The 20,669-nt window shown below is 46.7% G+C and overlaps 1 protein-coding gene across 1 annotated transcript; it reads right to left on the bottom strand.

Annotated features, from left to right (window-relative positions):
• Positions 1 to 1,722: 1,722 nt before the first annotated feature.
• Positions 1,723 to 18,908, bottom strand: CLCN6 (chloride voltage-gated channel 6). Its single transcript, XM_068171536.1, has 23 exons — positions 18,785 to 18,908; positions 18,002 to 18,061; positions 16,894 to 16,959; positions 16,303 to 16,368; positions 15,581 to 15,647; positions 15,077 to 15,183; positions 14,719 to 14,845; positions 14,067 to 14,134; positions 13,912 to 13,970; positions 13,154 to 13,286; positions 12,674 to 12,787; positions 12,246 to 12,412; positions 11,256 to 11,382; positions 10,747 to 10,873; positions 10,273 to 10,426; positions 10,019 to 10,178; positions 9,767 to 9,873; positions 8,973 to 9,159; positions 8,388 to 8,545; positions 7,450 to 7,606; positions 6,643 to 6,750; positions 6,114 to 6,239; positions 1,723 to 4,795 (listed from the first exon to the last, which is right to left on the bottom strand). Exons 1-23 carry the CDS (start codon positions 18,863 to 18,865, stop codon positions 4,715 to 4,717), a joined length of 2,607 nt encoding a protein of 868 aa, XP_068027637.1. The 5' UTR covers positions 18,866 to 18,908; the 3' UTR covers positions 1,723 to 4,714.
• Between the last annotated feature and the right edge of the window lie 1,761 nt (positions 18,909 to 20,669).

The raw sequence follows: 20,669 nt of genomic DNA, 5'->3' as shown, positions 1-20,669 counted from the left end.
CCAGCACAATCCTGTACATAAAAAGCAGAGTGGGGAGGAGGTAAAGTTTATGACAACAGAAGGTGGTGGGAAGGCAACTAGAGTCAGGCCTGCTAGGCTGGGAATTGGAAGACAAGAAAAGAAGAATAAAACTGGTGTGTTAATTCAGCCATCCCAGAGAGATATTCTCTAGTACAGGCATCAAAGAGCTGCTGTGGGAGTCAACAAAGGTCTCAAGGTTGTCATGTCTTAGCTGTTAGTCATGAGTTTTCAACACAATATTGTTTTCTACTGAAACTGGTATATATGTGTTCCAGTCTCTGCTTTAAAGTGCTTAAAATATCAGTAAGATGTGTGTTAAACCACACATAGCCCATACAGCAATCAAAACAGCCTGGAGAAAGGGACATCCTACTCACTTTTAAACTGTGATCCCAACATCCAAACCTCACTGACTGACTCCCCTCCCTTCCCAGAGAGCAGTGGAGCTCACTGATGTCTCATCCCAGCTCCCAGTAAGCCTTTTCAGACACTGCATTTGAACAGTGGATGCAGAGGAGACTGAGTGTATCCCACTGCTGTTGAAAAGCCCTTCAGCACCCTGGACAAGAAGAGCAGCTTCACTCTCTTCTCACACCCCTGCAACAGCCAAAGCTCCAGGCAGCCATCCTCTGCTCCTTCCAGCACCTGCTGCATGATCCACAACTGGGAATGCACACACCTGTGTGGAAATGCACACGCACTGAAGAGACAGCTTGTATCCTGCTAGCAAAGCAACAATTTAAAGAATATTAATAATCTCACTGACCACCACTCATTTTCTTCTGCTAGAGCCCCGGTGCATCACTACAGGGACAATGACACATGGTTGGATTCAACAAGACTATAAACCTCTCCCATTCCCTCCTATGTTGCTGCATTTATAACCAAAGGCAGCACAGAGCTGAAGCAGCTCGCCCAGTCCTTTCTCCTGATGACTCCTTCCTACCCCAGCTAGAGCATCCTTCCTATTCCTTGCTTAGTCAAGACAGCTGTGGCACTTTAGCTCCTCAAATCAGATTTTCTGCCATTCCCTCCCAAGAGATGGTTTTACCCATCTCAAGCTTTCCCTGGCATTACATACCCACCAAGGGAGAGCCAGAGGGCAGCAGGCAGACAAGCTGCTGGCTAACTCTGTGTTAGAGTGCCTCAGAGAGCTGCTATGTGCATCCTGTACAACACAACCCCCGATGCACAGAAACGTGGAAAGGCAGTGAGCTTTTGGGTCAGATATTTCTACAGTGCTCAAAGACTGTACTTGTATTTTTGGCTTGTAAGCATGAGATGAAAGCTCAAAAACTGTCACTAATTCTTTTCTGTAAGGCAGACAGCAGGACAAAGCAGGAAAGATAGCCACAAACTAAATAAACATTCAAGATGAAATTAAGATCCTTCATACCCTGGAGAAGCCAAGTGCAAAACAAGAGGTGACACACTGTAGTTTAAACCACTTTCATTGACTTACTGGGAGGAAGATGAGTTCCCAGGTAAGAAAAGCAGCACAATGTGCACAATTTAGTTCCTTATCAAACATGGCAATTCCCTCCTTTGAAACAGCTGTTGTGAGAATGTGGAACTACAGTGGTCACAACCTAATGGATCACAGCCATTGCCCTCTGCCTAGTCTAGGAGCACCTTCTGTACAAACTGTTAGATCCAGATAGCACATAAATAGCAACTACTCAACTACCTCAAATCATGCTCTTGGATGTTGCCATGTTCTACTAGTTTTATTATCATAAAGGGCAAAAATAAAACAATACTAGAAACATCAAAAGGCCTTGAAAGTGCTGAAGGAGACACACAAACATTTTACTCTCAGACATGTTACAGCTACATGAATACTTCCCAAGTGCCATAGTTCAAATAAAAATATATTCATACAAATGTAAAAAAAATACAATTTATATACACACACCATGGTATTAGCTTACATCATTTCATAACAGAAAAACAGTGCAAAAAACAAACCAAATGGAAAGGTAAGTTGCTACCATTGGAATGGTTCACAGTAATTAATAATTCAAAACTGCATAATGAACACTGCACAGGAAGCCACAAGGCAAGGAGGAAGGCCCCAGACTAACCCCCTAACCTTGCCATCAGAACTAACCCAGTTCCGGGTTATTTTTCCCTTAGTGTTGCTCTGTTAAAATGTTCCTGGCACCTATGTTAGAATAACTTTCTTAGTAAATCACTTAGCAACTAGAGCCAGGGTAGAAGCAGTAAGTGTGTTGTAAGAAAGGAATTAAGTAACTGAAGTGTGAGAAGACTGATTCAACACAAACCCCTTGGCATCAGTCCTCATCAGAAGGGAAATGCTGCATTTCCAAATGTCAGGTGAACTTGTAATTCCTTTTCTGCAGGCTACAGAACAGTAACTGCACACTGAGATTTCCCTTTAAAGCAGCTGACAGGGTCACCCACCATCCTCACTGAAAACATCTTTACTGAAAGAATGACAGGGTGTTTTTCAGCTGAAACATTTGAGTAAGATGCCCAGGCAGGGCAGACAGTGCCGCCAACAGTTGGAAGGCAAAGTGCCTTCTCATGGGGAAGCATCTGGTGCCCAGAAAAACCTTGACAAGCTTCTCCAGCCTGACTTGTCTGGATCGCCCAACTCTAGTCTCAGCAGCAATGACAAAGACATCCTGCAGCAAAATACCCTGCTGTTAGTGCACAGAAATAAAATGGGACCAGCTCAAGGCAAACAACCTAAGGAGCCTTATTCATGTGCAGGAAGAGAAGGAACCTTCCCTTCCACACACACTCAACATGATCAAGAACATTTGTCATGGGGAGACACAGGACATTCTTGACAGGTGTTCTAACAGTACAGGATTGCCAATTCCACCTAAGTGATCTGAAATCCCACAAAACCAGGATTCCTGTGATTTGTAACTACCCAGGAGCACAGATCCTTTGAATGCAAAGTAGCCTAACATAAGCATATTTCAAACCTACAGTCCAGCTTCAGGGAGTGCAAATGGGTGCTAGAAGCTTCCTGGGACAGCTCAGTGTAAGACTAGAGCTCAAGGAACACAGGCATTTCAGGCAACACCTGCAGAGACTATCCAGACAGAACATCCTTACTCTACTTACAGGGAAAGAACTCGCAGATCAAGAGTGATGCCAACTCCTACGGTCTAAGGAAATACAGAAAATCAACAAAGTCTGCCTTCTGTCCCAATTCCCACCTAGCCAGCTCCTTATGGCAGACAACAGGTTAACTGGAGGGCTCAGAGGCTGTGTAGAAGCCTTTCTGGAATACATTCCCCATGTAACTTGTCCCAGTATCTTGGCTGAGAGAATGCTCTGTGCTTTATCAAGCCAATCAGCTCTGCAGTCCCTGAGGCACAGCACTGGCTTCCCACTGAGGGTTATCTGCACAGAGAACTCAGGAGGGCAGGTGCCTGCTGGAACAATACAGGTGCTGGCCAGGATGGTACCTGCTAAAGCACTGAACTGGCTGCAACTGGCTCCTAAGTGCTGATTTTAGCCTTACAGATTGTTGCAGCTGCAAACATCCCAAGCATTTTTAGAGCACAGACAGCCCCGCTTATAATCTGCAGGAGATCCTGCCTTAGTCACCAGCACCAAGTATCCCTCCTTAGAGCAGCCTGAAACTACAGCAACTCATCTCATGACACAGAGACAATTCAACCAAGCCCAGAGACCACCAGTTCTATTTGCTTCCAGAAAGCAACACTTCTCCATGCTCTCAGGATGTGGAGTTCCCTGGTCTGTGACTCCAGTTGGAAAGGTGCCCCAGGCTCTCACTGTTTGAGCAGTGCAGGGACAAAGTGCCTACAAATGCCAAGAAATGCAGGAATGTCAAGTGGAGTGCCACCAAGCATCTCAGAAGAGTCTCTTACAGGGAGATAATAGCAACAGCTAACAGGGAAGAGATCTCTTTCTGAGATGTTTGCAAATGTATTAATATTTATAAACCCAAACAGTAACTGAAATGTAACCATTTTGAACTCCGAATCTGCTGAGCTGCTCTCAAAAGTCATCTGCTTCAAAAACATCAGCAGAAACATCTCCCCATGAAAGAAGGAGAAATTAAGAACAAATGAAGCCAGAGTGAAAAAATATGGCCAAAGGGGAAAACTTGCAAAGACAGGTATATTTCCAAAACGCTGGATTTTTTAATACTGTTTTTGCAAGAAACCATCCTCGAGAGCAGCTATTTGATATCTGCAAACTTCCGTATCTCCTCTTAGCGGTGACTATAACTCCCTCCTCACACAAATAAGGCAACAGTTGCAGGAACAAGGGAGGAAGAAGAAAAGGGAGTCATACAGGAGGAAGGGAAAGATACTGCTGTTCTTTGCCCAGGACACAGTGCAGGGAAATGGTTCTTTTTTCCAACTCTTCACAAAACCCCAAAATAAAATGGCAGAACACGCAGTGTCAGGACAACATCTGATGGAAGGAGATAACTGGGGGACAGGGGAAGAAAACACCTGGATCAAGAGTTGTCAAACCAAGTGCCTGAGGCCAATCAACAGCTCTGGGCTCAGGCAGCTCCTCTAATTCTCTGGCTAGCAAAATGTTTTCCAGTTCCCCAGGCTTGATATGCACGTGAGAAGCCAAACGGGAGGTCTTGGGCCTTGTGTGGTCCAAGCAGAACGCGAGCATGTGTGCCGGCTTGGAGGAGGGAGGAAGCCACACTGACAGAGGGGCAGGGGCATCAAATGGTCTGATAGTGTTGTCTCAGTCGTGCCTGCAGGAATTCATGGGTCAGGTTGTGCCGAGTGATTATCCCAACAACCTTAAACAGGAAGAGAAGAAGAAGAAAAGATACCAAGTCTGTATCAGAGATGTGCCACAGAAAGACATCCATAATAAAGTGGTCATTCTTTTCAACACCCCAAAAAGAGGAAACCTGAGAGCAGTTCTTGACCAATACTGAGTTACAGTGGATTCAAGTTGAAATTCACAGAAACAACGTTCCTCCCTCTACCAACACTTACTCTTCAGGCAAGAATGCTGATTTAGCTACACCCAAAGAAACAGCTTAACCACTGCTGTGGTGTCTGGCATCAGTAGGACCCTCTACCTAGGAAGGGAAATCCTTTCCATGTCAGACAGCATAAAGATGTAAAATCCTTCGGGAGGTAAAAACTGCAATTGGAAATAACAAAGCTGTCTTCTAGGGCTTCATTCAAGACATTTTTGGTATTCCACATGGCATGAGTTCAGATAGCTCCTATCAGATACATTCAAGGAAGCTCTAAATACCAAAACAGAGAAATGGTCAAGACTAACTAAGAGGTGACTGCACACTGGCAGGTGACAAAAGGGACCCTCTCCCAGCCTGCTGTGCATTAAGTCAAACCACACTTTTCAGCTGGTGAAACACCTCTCTGATAAACATGGAAAGAGTTTAGAACTAGGCTGTTCTCCAGTACCACAAGAGCATCTTGTACTAAAATGGAACAAGCCAACATCTCTTTGGAACTCACAGGCCCTGCAGAGTAACTATGGGGAACTCTGAGGCAGAAAAAGCAGTGCTGCTTCACACAGACCAGGTCAGGCTTAGGGGAAACAGTTTCTCATAGTGGTTATAGGAGGCTGCTGACATCTACTGACTGTTCCTGAGCATTGTAGATGGCAAAGAGAACAGGACAGTGAGTCAAGCACTGACCATTTAAACACTCCTTTGCTTTGCTGCTCCTGTGAGTAGAAATAGAATACAACTCCCTACAGAAAAACCTCTTGCCCCAACATATAGGAAATTTTGCTCTTGGCCTTGAATAAAGCTGTGAAAGGAAAGGCAAATTAGTGGCCTCTAATGAGCTCAAGGCCTTTCAAAAGTCAGAAAAATGGGACAGCTTCTACAGGCTGCACACCTGAGACAGGAGAGATGCATGCCCTGCTCTTTGCAGGTAAAGGGAAAACAGGCTAGGACATAAAAGATGACAACAAAGTCACAATAATCAAGCCTTCAGGGCCCTAAAAAATCCTATTCTGATCTCTTTGAAGCATTTCTGTTTGATGTTAAAAGAGATCTTAATTGTCCCAAAGATGGAAAATGTGACACAAACACTGTGGCTTCCTTGCTCAGCTAAGCCAAGACAAGGACTCACCTCTCCAACTGCATTCACAACCGGTAAATGCCTGAGTCCCATTGTCCTGAACAGGTTGAAGACTTGTGATACATGAGTATTTGGAGAGACAGTAAAGGGTGATGGGTTCATGTATGGGGTGACATCCTAAGAAAGAAAAACAATCATGTTATTTACAAGAGGCATTTTCAATGTCTCTGGGAATCACTAACATGCAACTCCTACAGGTCCTCCATGGTACTGATGCCTGGACAGAGTATTTGACTGTGGTCATCTTCTATTTCTGCACAAATATGACATTATTTTGGTTTGGTTTGTTGAGAAGTTAAACTGGACAGGCAACACCTTATTCTAGAAGTAAAGCACCAAGGGACACTGTTACCTCATAGCAGGGGATTTCCACATGCAGAGAAGGCTGTGCTTGAGGAGCACAGGATGTTGGTCGCTCTGCTGATGAGCATATTAAAACTGCTCTCAATGTTTTTTAAAGGCTTTGGACAGTTGTAAATATATATCAGGAGGCACTGTCACACTACAGTGCATATCTTACCACTATCATACGAGGGTTCAGCAATGTGAGGTCCAGATCATGGATATCTGGATAGCGGGGATAATCCTCTGACATCTCTGCATAGGACAGACGAGGCTGACTTGCACTCTGTAATCAAAATAAACCCCACTGAACCCATGTGTCACCATTCCAGACAACACAGGGGCTGCAAGCAGCACAAACCATGCCTCTTAATTACTCCCCCAGATCTCCTTCTCCTCTCACACTCACACACCCACCTTCTGCAGAGGTGCTGTTACTCAAACCTACGCAGGCCTTTAGCTGGGAGAGAACGGACCTGCTCCCCAACCTCTGACAAATCTACACTTGACACTGGAGGGCAGCAGGAAACCAGCCTTGTGGGATCTGGGCCTCAGATACTCTCACTGATCTCAGTGACACAGCTGACATTTTTCTACCAGGAACCCAACACACAGCAGTAAAACAATAAGTATATACTGCTGGCTGTTCTATTTGCATTTCATAGCTGCCCTCTATTCTCCGCTTCTGCATATCTTTATGTCATATATTCATATCATATATTCTCCGTAGCTTTATGCAACAAGCAGGTCTATTGGATTACTTTTTAAACAGTGGCTGTCCTTTTCCTGGGGATATTTTCAACTTCCTTTACTCTAAGAGCTGCAAGGGAGAATTCACATTACCTGTCTGCAACTTTAAAAACACACATGCATTCCTTAAAGTGTAAAAATAGATATATCCTTTTTGGCAGCCCATGAATATTGTTCCCAACCTCCTGAGGAGGCAGGGATGTCTCTGCTGCAATTCCTGAACAGGAAGACTCACCGACTGGCTCTCAGAGTAGCAAACCCCCCGGTCAAGAAGGGTGACCAGCTGCGAGCGCAAGATCAAGCCATGGAAGGTCAAGGGCCTGAAGCGTTCCTCCATGGTCCACTCCTCACTGGGAGACTGGTCAGGGTACAGGTTGGGGTAAGGAGTGTATCTGTGATGGATTTAACACCATGTGTTACAAGCTTCACATACCCCAGCTCCCAAAAGAGCAGCTATTTCATCTCTTTGCAACCTTCACCTGAACATTTTGGGGACTCTTGCTAGGGACAAGCAAGACTTCACCAAAAAAAAAAATAGGAGAGAGAGGTCAAGAGCCATTATGCAGTCAGAGCAGCAGAACAGGACAGTCTCCTAACTCAATTTCAAATCACTTGCTATTAAACCACTTTTCAGTGCCAAATTACTCAGATTCTAATAAAAGCTGAGGCGTCTGGCAAAATATTAGGGTCAGGATGCCATTCATGAAAGTCACGATCACTGATATAGAAAATTATTAACTAGACTGGGCTTCTACTTGGAAGTAACAGCAACACAAGCCTGGTGATTCAGCCCAGTTACCAGAAAGGTGGGATCAGTATGATGGCAGCAGGTCATTAGCTGGGATAAGTGAGCTTTCCAGAGCTCTCACATTTTTGCAGACAAGAGGACATTGATTTCTACAGAAATCTTCCCAGGTACTTCATCCTCTCAACGAAGTATGTCTGTATAAATGTTTGAAGGAAATGTAAGAAACTGGAAATCTGGGACTTGGTGACAGGTGTGAGACGCAGCATTGGCTTCTCAGACCTGACAAATCACTTCTAAAACATGGATATCAGCACTGTTTCTGCTGGCATATGGAATGACAGAGACTGTATGAAACATTCTTTACAACACATCTCAACCTATGGAAAAACCCTGTTTCCGTACCTTTGTGCCTACCAGGACCTCACCTTCTCTCCAGCATCTGTTGCAACAAATCCTCTTTTTCAGGAGGCTCCTCTGTTGCTATGTGCTCGTCACACATGTTACGCAACTCACTCGAAGGGTAGGACTTCATGGACTGGCTACGCTTGCGCTGCTCTCCAGCTCGAGTGAGGATGCTGGATTTCTGGATTCAACAAACAATTTCCATTTACTCACTAAACAAGTCAACAGTTATCCAAGAGTGTCTGTGAACTACTAATCATAGCTTTGTGCCACCACATAACATGTTCATTAGCCACTGCTGCTGCAGAACTTGCAAGAATAGCCAATAGGACTGTGCAATTCAGTAACAAATCCCAACACTTCCATGTCTATGCTAAACTGATTACTTTTTCCTCTTAACTTTTGCCTCTAGGAATGCAGCCCAGTCTTTCGTCTCTACCATCACCCAGAGAATGGAATGAAATGGAGTTTTAAAAAAATTTCTATTGCAGTAGGTGCTTATCTCTGACCCAAATTCTGTCCAAAAGCTAAAATAACTAAAGCGAGACCATTCTGAATGCAAAACAAAGCTCTCTACTCTTCAACCTATCAAACAAGCAACCCTTTACCTTGAATTTGATGTTGTTACTTATCAGTTGATTTCCCTTCATGAACTCCCTCTCGTTGCCCCGATTCTCCGTCACCACAGGGAAGGCATGATGAACAGTCGTGCGCAGGATGCTAACAAGGGACTGGATCCGGGTGTGTGGGTACACATATGTCAGGTTGGGTTCCATGATGTCACTGGCTTGTAGTCTGAAGAAACAGAAATCCAAGATTGCTGCATGCATCACGTCAGTGACAGAAGGCTAGTGATGAACAAACATGGAAACAAACCAGTCCCTAAACAAGATCCTGAAGGAGTCTGCTGCAGTTCAGTTCTGCTAGCTCCTTTTACCTGTGTGCTCACCTTCACTGTGGTATCAGCAGTGATGGTACACCTGATTTATTCATTATTTTTTTTATAACATAACATCATATCAATGATGCACTTGAGGAAAGGCAGAATGTTCTAAGTTACAATAAAGTTTCTAAACACTACTGGGAAGAGACAACAGGTGGGAAGAAGATGACATTCCACAAGAAGCTAAGTCCAATGGAATGTTTTCACAAAGTTCTTGCTGAACTTCCCAAATCCACCCTGCAGATTTCCATCCATCCACCCCCTCAGCAAGGGCTTCAGCATCTCTTTCCTTCTGCAGGCCTGGTGCACAACTCCTTTCACAGCAGCCCTCACAGTTGCTCCTCAGAGCAACCAGGTTCTTTGAAGATGTAGCATCATCCCCCGGTATTAACACATTTCTGAGCAAGAATCCCCACCACAAACTCTAACCCACAGCCTGGCCAAGAGGAGCAGCCTTACTTATCCATTTCCACCCCGGTTTCCCACTCCAGAAGAGGCACTCCTCGCAAGTTCACATGGATGTCATAGATGCCTTTGTTGAAAAAGTCTCCTGTCCACTTGGCTACCTGCATAGCAAACACGAGGTCTACTGAGTTGTTGTTCCAAGTGCAAGACTCCTTGGCTTATGACAGCCCTGAAAGTAACAAAGATTCATGGCCAGCACATGTTCAAGCAGTCTGCAAAAAGCCAGAGCTAAGGTCCTGCACTCACCATGAGGGTGATCATTATGGGGAGCCCATAGGTGATCTCATTGGTGGACTCGATGAGGATGACAGTCAGGCTGATGGTCATGCGGACCACTCCTCCCAGGAATGCTGCTGCCCCAATCAGTGCAAAGGTTCCTGAGTAGATGTGATCCAGACCAATGTAACTAGAGCAAAGCACAGAGCCCTCAGATTAGGAAAACCTGCCTGAGAGCTCATGGTGCACCTGCAGCATGTCCCTCACACGCACACTTGATGCACCTTTTGAGGAGGTTGGCGACCAGGCGTCCGAAGGCAGCCCCACAAAGCAGTGATGGTACAAACAGACCACTGGGCACAGAGATCCCATATGTCCAGCAGGAGAGTAAGAAATAGAGAAGGAAGAACAGGGATAGGGTGACTGGGCTGAAAGTACCTGCAACACAAGAAGAATCATGACTAAAGGGGCATATGTCTGTCCAAGATAGTGTTGCACCATCCACCCCTCAGCTCACAGCAGGCTCATCTCACAACAGCTACTGAGTCTCCCAGTCCAAACACACATGCAGACAATGAGTAAGTGAAAAGAGAGGAAAAACAGCCCTTTCTTCCCATCAAAGAGACTTTCACCAATTGTACTAGCAGTCCTCCAGAGCCATGAAGGCCTGAAGATGCTGCTAGACTTGTGGTGCTGTTCCAGCTAAGATGAAGCACTGAAGCTTAAGCATGGGATGAGGCAGTCTCCCAACTACTTACCATCCTGGTGGAAGAGCTGCAGGATAGCTGACTCCTGAGGGTTGAAGAAGAGTGTGGCCATGTCATTGTACGTTTCATTAGGGCAAAAAAAAGTTTTGATGCTTGAATTTACATCCTCTGATATATCCTAATGCAGGACACAAAAGACACAAAGGGTTAAAATTCACTGTCTCCTACATTAGCCTTTGGGGAGAACGCCAGTAACACTTCTGTTACTGTTAGCCATTGTCATCACCCCAGGACAGCCATGCTTTGGGAAGTTCAGGCCAAACACCAATAGCAGAGATGGGGCCTACGACATCAATGGGCTCCTTGACTCAGAACCTGAGTTGCTTTATACAAAAGCACAATGTAGGCTTCATCATTACCCTAAGCTCCTGCAACCCTCCATGGGCTCTCACTGCAGTTCTGTTATGTACTGCATGCTGTCAAAAGCTCATTACATGCCTGTGCTTCTCTTCAGGGTGAAAAATGACGGGGAATATAATATTCACATAAGAATCCCTCACCTGCAGGCTCAGGGTGTCATTGCCACTGTGCCTGCTGGAAGATATCGGCCGGCATTCCCCCAGAACCATGGAGGCTACGAAGACCACGACGGTGGTGGTCAATGACACAAGCAAGCTCTCCAAGACTCTGAAAGACACAACAGAAACCATACACTGAAGCCACACTCAGCACTAGTAACCTAGTCCCAGCTCTGCAGATGACTTTGACAAGGCTGCGAGAAGCAGCAGTCACCATAGCTTAGCATCAGAAGAAGGGACACTGCAAATCAAGCTGAATTTTGACTTGGTTCCCAGGGATTGCCTTAGCTCCCCTTTTTAACTGCTTGCCCCAAAAAGAAGCTAATTCTGCACAGAGAATACACAGCAGTCACACATGAAAAGCCCCAGCGTTCAGTAATGAGGCTGCTCACATGGAAATAATGTTCTGTACATCCTTACAGGGTAAAAGGGCAGATAGGACTGGGTAAGACAATGCACAGTCTCTCAATCTCTTTTCTAACTGCTGAAATACACTTATTTTTCTCTTTAAACCTGGGCTTTGTGTTTAGGAATTGTCTAGAGCAAACAAACAGCTGCTTTCAGAATAACACAGAAGTTCCCTCTCTAAACAGCACAGATATCGTGGATTTAATTAACCAACAAGATTTTAAAAAGTGAGATCAGATATTCCTTCCACATCAATTTGGAAAAGGACACACAAAAATCCTGCATGGAGACAAAGCTCTGGTTTGTTTAGCCTTTATGATAAAGAGCTCCCTCCACTGCCCTTATGAGAGGAATTGCAATTCTCTCTCAAAGTCATCAAAAAATTACAGAGACTGTAACATTTGGTTTCTGGCATTCACTTTTAAGTTCTATGGAGGATTCATTTAGTGATTTTTAAAACAACCAGTCTGAGATTTCCTCCAATCCTACTCAAAGGGTCTTCCAGACCAATGCTTCTGCTTTGGGAGCAGAGATCCCTGTACAAATTCAGGAGAGCACAGATACCTGACCAGCTTTGGCTTGGGATGCACATTGCGCATGCGGTACTTGGCAAGCCTCTTGTTCAGGCAGTTAAAAGTGGCTCCAAGAAGGCCTCCTATAATCCCCATCAGAATGAAGAAGCCCAGGTCCACAGCTGTCCAGAGGTGGCATTTCTTATCAGACTCAGAGCACTGTGCAGAAAAGTGTACAAAAAAGTATGACAGTAGTTGCTGCAATTTCCTACCAACACTTCTGTCTGCACACCTAGAGATTTTGAGTAGCTAAGACCAAAAGGGCAACAATTCTATCTGAAGGTATCAATATATTGCAGCTAAATATAAAGTATCTTCCACTGAAATACAAGCATGTGTCAAAAGAAACCTCCAAACTTACAGACAGAAGCACAGGACTAACAAGAGACTGGAGAGTGGGGAAATAACAGTAAATCTTACCTTAAACTCCCCAAAGTTCAGTAGCCCAGGGAGCTGGAAAGACCCCCAGCTTCCAAACTGAATCCCAGAGCGGAAAAAATTCAAGGTGAAAGTGGCAGCCATGGAACAGAAAAGCTGTGGAACAAAAGGAAAAAAAAATTAAGATTGGCATAGTCAGCTCTTCCTTGAGACCTATGCCTGGGCAAAGGAACTGACTGTGGAAGGGATCAGGCTGCAGAGAACCCAGGCACAAAAGCCCTCTTTCCCAGGTACACTAAATCTGCTGCCTAGAGCTGTCCCACAGTTCCAGATAATATCAGGCTCCTCTCTGCCCTTGATCTGTAGTAGTTCTGGAACACTGACAGAGCAGGCAACCTCCCTCCTGCCCAGACAGCTCAGGAAGAGGCAAGATAATTGAAATGACCTCATGGACAAGCCCTACCAAGAGGAGCCCTCTTCTCAAGGAAGAGACTCACAGAAAGAGTCAGAATCATCACTCACCACTTTCCATGTGAGTCCTTGGTTCCAGAAGGAGGAACCTTCTTCCAAACTAAAAAGAGTGCCTCCAATTGGGGCTCCAAAGGCAGCTGCAACCCCTGCAGCTGCTCCAGCAGATACAAAATCCCTTTTATCCCTGAAAATGAAGAGAAAAACAACTTCAGTTTAGCAAATTAGAGCTCTGGAGATGCTTAGGTTCTGCAAAGTAAGGGATCATCCCCATTTATGGAATATCCCAGGGATTCAGGAATGAGAGCTGGGAGCAAAGCTGGCCATGGCAGACACCACCATTTGTTCATTAAGCTGCAGCATTGTGCTCTTTCTGTAGAGCACAAACACAGAGCAGAATTCTGGTACTGCACAACTGTCCAGTATGTGAGGAACCGTCCCAAACCATGGACTCCAGCATCACTTGAAAGAATTATAGAGATGAAAGGGCAAGAATTTGTTCACATTCAGGAGAACTAGCCTTCTCTGTAGTATATCCTAATCATAAGGGGTGAGGTTTCAGATATCCACATTAAAGGTTTGAAAGGGGTAGAGATCTGCTGAGAAACACAAGAGAACATCTATAAACAGGAAGACCAGAGCAGCTTGGAAGAGTGACACCCTGATGTTGTCTTGCTGCAGAATGAAACTGCAGGAGTCTAGAAAGAAACTGATAAAACAACTGACTGGTTCACCCTAGCCTGCCACCCTTCTCCCAAGGAAGTCTGCTCGCTCATCCTCCTCTCACCTCCTCCACATCCTGGGTACAGTACCTGTCACTGCAGAAATAGGGAAAGTTAAATTGGATCTTCCTCAAAGAGACGCTCTGGAACTACAAACAAAGTAAAGATTTAGAAACACAGGAGATGGGAACTTACTGTTACAAAACAGTGGCATGACCAGGACAATGACTCAGGCCAGCACTAACCTGTGGCAAGCCTGCACCCACAACAGCACCACTGTGAATCATTGGACCCTCCTTCCCGACAAAAAGACCTGGAAAAACAGGGCTTATTGAGGGAACGCACTTTCCCCACCACCACCCTCCCTTGCTGACAAAGCCAGAAGAGATCAGCTCTCCACTCCCATGCCATGGCACATCTCTCTGTGCCGAGCCTGCAGCTCCTCACAGGGAGGTGCTGACCTCCTGCTCCTTCAACAACCCCACATGTTTGCAAAGACTTGCACAGATTCTGCACTCCAAGTGGGTGGAATCATTGAAAAACAACTGTTACAAGGACTCTGAACTCTCCAGGTTATTCTGCCCTTCTGCCCTCAGGCTGCTCCTGACAGTGTGTCCTGGAACATTCTCAGGTCCTTCTCTTGGATTCTGCCACAAAGAGTCACATGTGACTAGCCCACTCAGAAAATCACCTGTTTCCCTGATAGTCCTGATCCTTCTGTTTATTCTCTACTCTACAAATGCACTCAGGGCTCATGACTCGGCTCCAAATCACCAAAATGATTTTACTGGAAAGGCAGGGCCCTCTGTGCCCCATGTAAACAGAGAAAACATTTTTTTTTTTCCCCTTCAGTGACTCCTTTACCCAACAAGATCAACACATCAGAGCCCTCCTTACCTCCTGCCACGCTGAAGAGCACTCCTGTAGCTTTGCACACCACGGTCCGCAGACGCACAACCCCTGGAACCTTCACTCCATTGAGGTAGCACTTAATTTCAGGAATTCCTGACCCAGCTGCTACAGGCTGCAGAAAAGAAACACTGACACTATGGTGCACTAATTTCATACCTGACCAACAACTTCGCATCAGAGAGCAAGGGACCAAGAGACCCTGCTTAGCTAAATCAAATAGCACTGTGAAGCTAGTTTGATGCTTTGGGGCAGAAAGTGTTTCTAGTAAGGATATTTCATAACAAGGACCTCTGTGAGAGGAAAGGAAGGTTGTGTAAAGAGCAGCAATGGACCAAAGTCTTACCTGGATCAGGACCAGAAGACTGGCAAGAAAAACAAAGGTCAGGTTGAACCCCAGCAGCTCCAACAAGGACAGTGCCAGGCAGCCTTTCTCAGTGCATTCCTCCACCGCTGCAGGATGGTCAAGGAAAACAACATTTTCCACACCAACACACAATCACTTGGTAATATCTGGGCCTCCCACTGGCATCAAGAACCAAGCCTGTGCTTCCTAATCCAGCCAGAGCAGCTAACACAACCTGTCAGGAAGCCAGGCTTCCTTTTCAAAGCTCAACACTGAATTAGGAAGATGGGGAAACCACTCATTCTGTCAGTCTCTGCTTATGTACACGATACTGAAAACACTTCTTGGTTTCAAGGGCTGAATTACATAAGCAAGTTGAAAACTTGCTTAATTATGAACAACATGCCCACTGGCAAAATTGGGAAAGTCAGCTGTTCTGAGCAGAAGATGGGAACAGAAAGGAAAAGGTCACTTGAGTCTAGCAAGGCCCAAGGTAAAAGATACAGCTTTGTACCACCTGAAACTTGAGCTGGGTAAAGAGCCGCACGAAGAAATCTACAAAGAGGCCCACCTGGGAAAAAGAAGACAGAATTGCCATCAGGAATTTCTACATACAAATAATGAAGACCACCCTCTAGTTAGTCATACCAGAAATATGTACACAGGGGAGAAGGGAAAATGAAGAAGACAAAAGCACCATTCAGAGTAAAGCAGCTGTGAAAACTCAGATTTCTTCCCCCTCTCTCACTGGAACAGATCCATCCTAGCATTATTTCTGAAGAGATACACTTCTGCATCTGATTAGTACCCATTACAGTACTAATCTGGCAGCATTTTTAACACCCTCAACAAACTTAAGGGTACAGAAGAAAACTGGTATTTGAGTCATACAGTCGGCTGAGCTAATTTTCACAGTTCAGCCATAAACTGTCATCCTTTTTTACTAAGTTGTTTGCTTTGGACAAGTTTTCCTGTATGCAAAATTAAAGGATTTGCCAGACTACTTTACAAAGAAAACCCAGCAAGTTCTGAAAGAAAAAAAAGGCTTCCTGAAAAACAGTCTGTAACAACATGCTATAATTCCCAAAAGATAGCTCCAACTACTAAGCTTTCATCACCATAAAAGAGAATGCTTTCTCTTAACTTTACTCCTTAGCCATTGACTTCTAAATTACTCCTGCTAGTCTCCTGAATTTTCCTCATTCTCTAAACAGCATGATCCTTACCAGTCCTGTACAGACTCCAATAGCAAAAACCAGCACCCACTTCACTGCTTCGTATCTCTGGGCTTTCTGTTTGGAAAGAGGATGAAGAAAAAAAAAAGTAAAATAAAAGCAACACAGAAACAGGGATTTTCTGGAAGGGGGGTGTTGAACTGTGGGCTCCACAGTTCAAGAGCCAGAGGGATAAATCAACAGAAGATTGTGACAACAGCAAATTGAAAATAGGAAACTGAAAGACTCAACATCTTGCTCACTTTAAACCTGAGGCTCACAAGAGATGCTGGGATCTATAATCTCCACTTTTTTTTTTTTTTTTTTTTTTTTGTAATAGAGAAACCAGGACAACACATAGAATTTCAGTCATAAAGAAGAAAAAACCCCATAAAATTTCCTGCAGGGTATATTTAGAATCACAGAATGATCTGGGTTGGAAGGGACCTTAAAGCTCATCTCATTCCACCCCCCTGCCATGGGCAGGCACACCTTCTCCTTCCAGGCTGGTCAAAGCCACATACAAAGGTTTAGAACACTTCCAATCCACAGTTTCTCTGGACAATTTCCATAGTTTTAGCTTATGAAAGAACAAGGTCCTACCTTGTTGTCCATGCTTTCCAAAATTTCCAAGTATGGGTCATTGATACAGCGATCATAATCCAAGCTCTGAAATGTGAAAAGGTCAATGTAGGAGAATCAGCTGCAACAGGTTGTGAAAAAAATTATGTCTAGAAGACCTTGTTAAAGACTACAGAAGTCATTGCTACCCCCACAGTTGATTCTGCAAACAACAGTAGGAGAAAATACTCCTGGAAACAATTTAAATATTTAGATCAGTCAGACCCTGAAATCACAAAGTGAAAGAACAGAACAATTTCACTGCTCAAGCTGAGAGAGACAGTGAAACGAACAGAAGCACGACTGATTTATACACCTTTATATTAGAGAAGTCACATTGTACAGTTTTAGACTTCTTTATGAGTCTCCACTTTGACAGTGCAGGGGATAACACTGGATCTTTATACTCACCCTTTCACTACAACAGGAACACTAGCTAGGAACTCCTGTGCAGATGAACCATATCAATTCTTCAGTTTATCACAGCAGGGAGTTAACAGCAATAGTTTCCCACTCACACTCACAGAAATCCACTAGTTCTATCCACATCTTCACCTTTTCAAGCCAAGCTGTAACAGGCTGGGCTGGTGACACCCATACTGACAGCAACTGTTCTAAATACTTCAGGGCCACCAGACAGTGATGCAAAAAACAAAAACCTCCTGTAAGCAGCAGAATCTGATATATAGGAAGATCTGCTGTGAGCCAGCATGACAACACAAATAGCAGAAAGGCAACTGTGACCACATATCTACAGATACTTTCTACAGTCACCAGAAAACAAGGCCACCAGAGCCTATAAATCTCAGATTGAACAAGTGGGAAAATGCACCAGGCTCTGAAAATGAATTTTCTCAACACGAGTGCGACTTGAGACCAAACATTCAACCTAGTCAAAGAGCTTTATCCCAGGAACATACAAAGATGAGGAACAGTTCTTTGCAAGCACAGCAAGTCTCAGTATTTCTGCTGATGCCAATGCAACCTAATGATCCGCATGGAGTGGATCATTACAAACTCAAACAGATCAAAACCTGTCCGCAGTTCTTGTCACATTAATAACAGAAGTTGCTACTAGTTAATTCCCCACCTCATAGTCTTTGCGTGGAAGGATCTCATCCTCCTCTTCATGAGTTTCTCCTAGGATCGTCTGCAAAACAAATGCAGGAAAGGAAAACCATGAAGGGAACGAATGCCTCTACAGCTGCTCATGAACACTGGTAGCAAAGCCGAAATTACAGAACTCCTATATCATTGCTGCTTACAAATTGAAAGTGTGGATTACCAGACCACCACTTAGTTTGTGGTAACACTAAAGGGTCTTACCTTACAGCTTCTCCCTCAGCCAGAACACACATCACTTCTATATAGGAGCTCCCAAGAGCTAAGTCCTAACCCACATCCTGTTTCCTTCACAGCAAGGGCTTACAGGGGAGCACAGGACAGTTTTGAAGAGAGCACTCTGCAGTGCTAGAGTCAGAGAGAGCCCCTGCCAGGACCGCTCCCCCTGCCAGCTGCGGGGGGCAGCGGCTTCGGGCGCTGGGATACGAGGCGCAGACAAAGAATGCGGGCCGGGGCAGGAACAGCGCGGGGCTCCGGCACTGCCGGTGAAGAACCAGGCCCGGCAGCAACATGGGCGGGAACGGGCTGTGGCGCCGGGACGAGCATCGGATACGACACTGGGCCAGAGCAGCACCCCGGCCCTGAGGCGCGGGGCCCAACACTACAGCACCGCTGCCCGCCCGCCCTCAGGCGCTCCCCAGAGCCGGGTGGGGCCGGGCCGAGACCCGGGGTGAAGGGGCTCCGCCAGCAAGCACGAGTCCGGAGGAGGGGGTCAGGGGGCGGCTGGGGGAGGGCGGGGCGGTGGCCGTACCAGCTCCTCGGGGGTGCGGCTCTCCCGCTCGCCGCAGCAGCAGCAGCAGCACAGCCCGGCCCCGCACCCGCACCGCGCCATCTTCCGCCGCCGACCGCGCCCCCCCGGCGCCGCCCCGCCCCGCCCCGCCCCGCCGCGCGTCACCCCGCGCGCCGGCCCCACAGCGCGGCCGCGCCCCCGGAGCCCCGCGGCCCCCATTGGCCTCGCCTGCGCGTGGCCACGCTCCGTAACCGGCCCGGCCGCGCCCCCGCCGGCCCACCGGGCCGCGCCCCCGTCCCGTCCCCTCCCGACAGCGGTCCCGCCTCGTCGGCCCGCTCTGGCCGCACGCCGAGGCCTCAGCCGGCCCCGCAGCCGCAGCCCCGCCCCGCGGCGCCATGTCGGGTGAGGGCAGCCGCAGGGTCACACGTGACCCGCCCGGCCGCGGCCGCCTTTAAAGTGCGGCGGGCGGCGCGGGGAGCGCCCGACACCAGCCGCAGGTGAGCGGGGCCGGGAACGGGGATCCTATCGCTGCCCCAGCGCCGGGGATTCCTCCCGCCGCGTCTGCCTGCCGGCTGCTCCGGGCCGGGCCGGACCGTGCTGTGCTCCTGGCGGGGCTGGCTGAGGTGAAGGGGCGATCGAGCTGCAGTGACCTGCCTGGCTCCGACCCTCTCCCCGGCGCTAGGGACCGCAGGTGCTGCTCCTCGCCTTCTTCCCCGGCCGCCCGCGGGGCTGCCAGGCTCCCTCCGGCCCTTCCCATGGCCGAGCCGCTGCTCCATCAGCTGTTCGGGTGGTGGGTGCAGCCACGGGCCCCTGGGCTGCCCGCCTGGCCGTCAGCGTGGTGGCGCGGCCCTGGAGCAGCCCCGTGCAGCGTGTGCACCCTGCGAGAAGCGTGCATCTGCTGCAGCCCAGTTTAGTCTTGAGGGTAAAACCGAGCTTAGGGGAATGCAGGCTTCACGCTCTGTGTGTCGGTGTCAGCTCAGGGCTGGGAGGAGTTTGAATACCACCAGCATCATAAACAGCAGGTACATCCATGGTGAGCGTCAGAAATGTGCCGAGCCATGGATCTTTGAGCTCTGCAATGTGACAATGACAGGAGTGTTGACAGGTGTTAAATTTTGTCTTGCTTTGCTGCTGTTCTTGTTTAGGCTTATCTTTGTTCTCTTTGCAATAATTAGAAGCATCTGCCAACAAATCTGTGATGCATATCATGGTAAGGAAATTGTTCCAAATGCTGCCTGTAGACAAAAATCTAAGTGTGCTTTTTTCATGTCTTCATGATTTTATATTGCTAGTAAGGTAAGGACCTTTCCTCAACAGCCCGTCTCATTTTATAGAGACATAAAAACATGAACCCTTTTTCCGTGTGATGGGTGTTAAAATCTCAAATCAGCAAACAAAGCTCCTTTGATTTGCCTACAGTGCTGTGCCATGCTCACTAGGAATGCGGTACTGGGAGTTGATAGCATGTGCCGCTAGCTTGATCACCAACGGGTGCTTGGGGATAATTCTCCCAGATTAGTGCATGTGGATGCCAGGCAGAGTCCTCAGAGCTTAGTCAGGGCTGTGACTGTGCACCCACTTGGATTTGCTTGTCAGTAGGTCTGTGTTGCTGATTTTTACTGCAGCTGCTGTGTTGGTACACAAGAGGTCAAAGGCTCCCAGTTCCTCTTGGAACAGAATGCCTGCGCTTCTTTCTCACATCTCCTGCCAGCTGGAGAGGTTCCTCAGGTGACAAAAGTAGACTTTCTCTCAAAGGGTTTTGCTTGATTGGCAACTCTAGTGTAAACAGTAGAAGACGAGTTCAAAGTCTTCTTGTCTGAACTAAACTCACAGACCTTATGATAAGGACTGAGAGTGTGGTGGTTCACGCAACTGCTTCCTCCAAAACAGGCTCCAAAGTTATGTA

This window comes from Anomalospiza imberbis, chromosome 23 (genome assembly GCF_031753505.1).
Source record: "Anomalospiza imberbis isolate Cuckoo-Finch-1a 21T00152 chromosome 23, ASM3175350v1, whole genome shotgun sequence".
Lineage (NCBI taxonomy): Eukaryota > Metazoa > Chordata > Aves > Passeriformes > Viduidae > Anomalospiza > Anomalospiza imberbis.
This window is presented reverse-complemented; position numbering and strand designations above follow the sequence as displayed.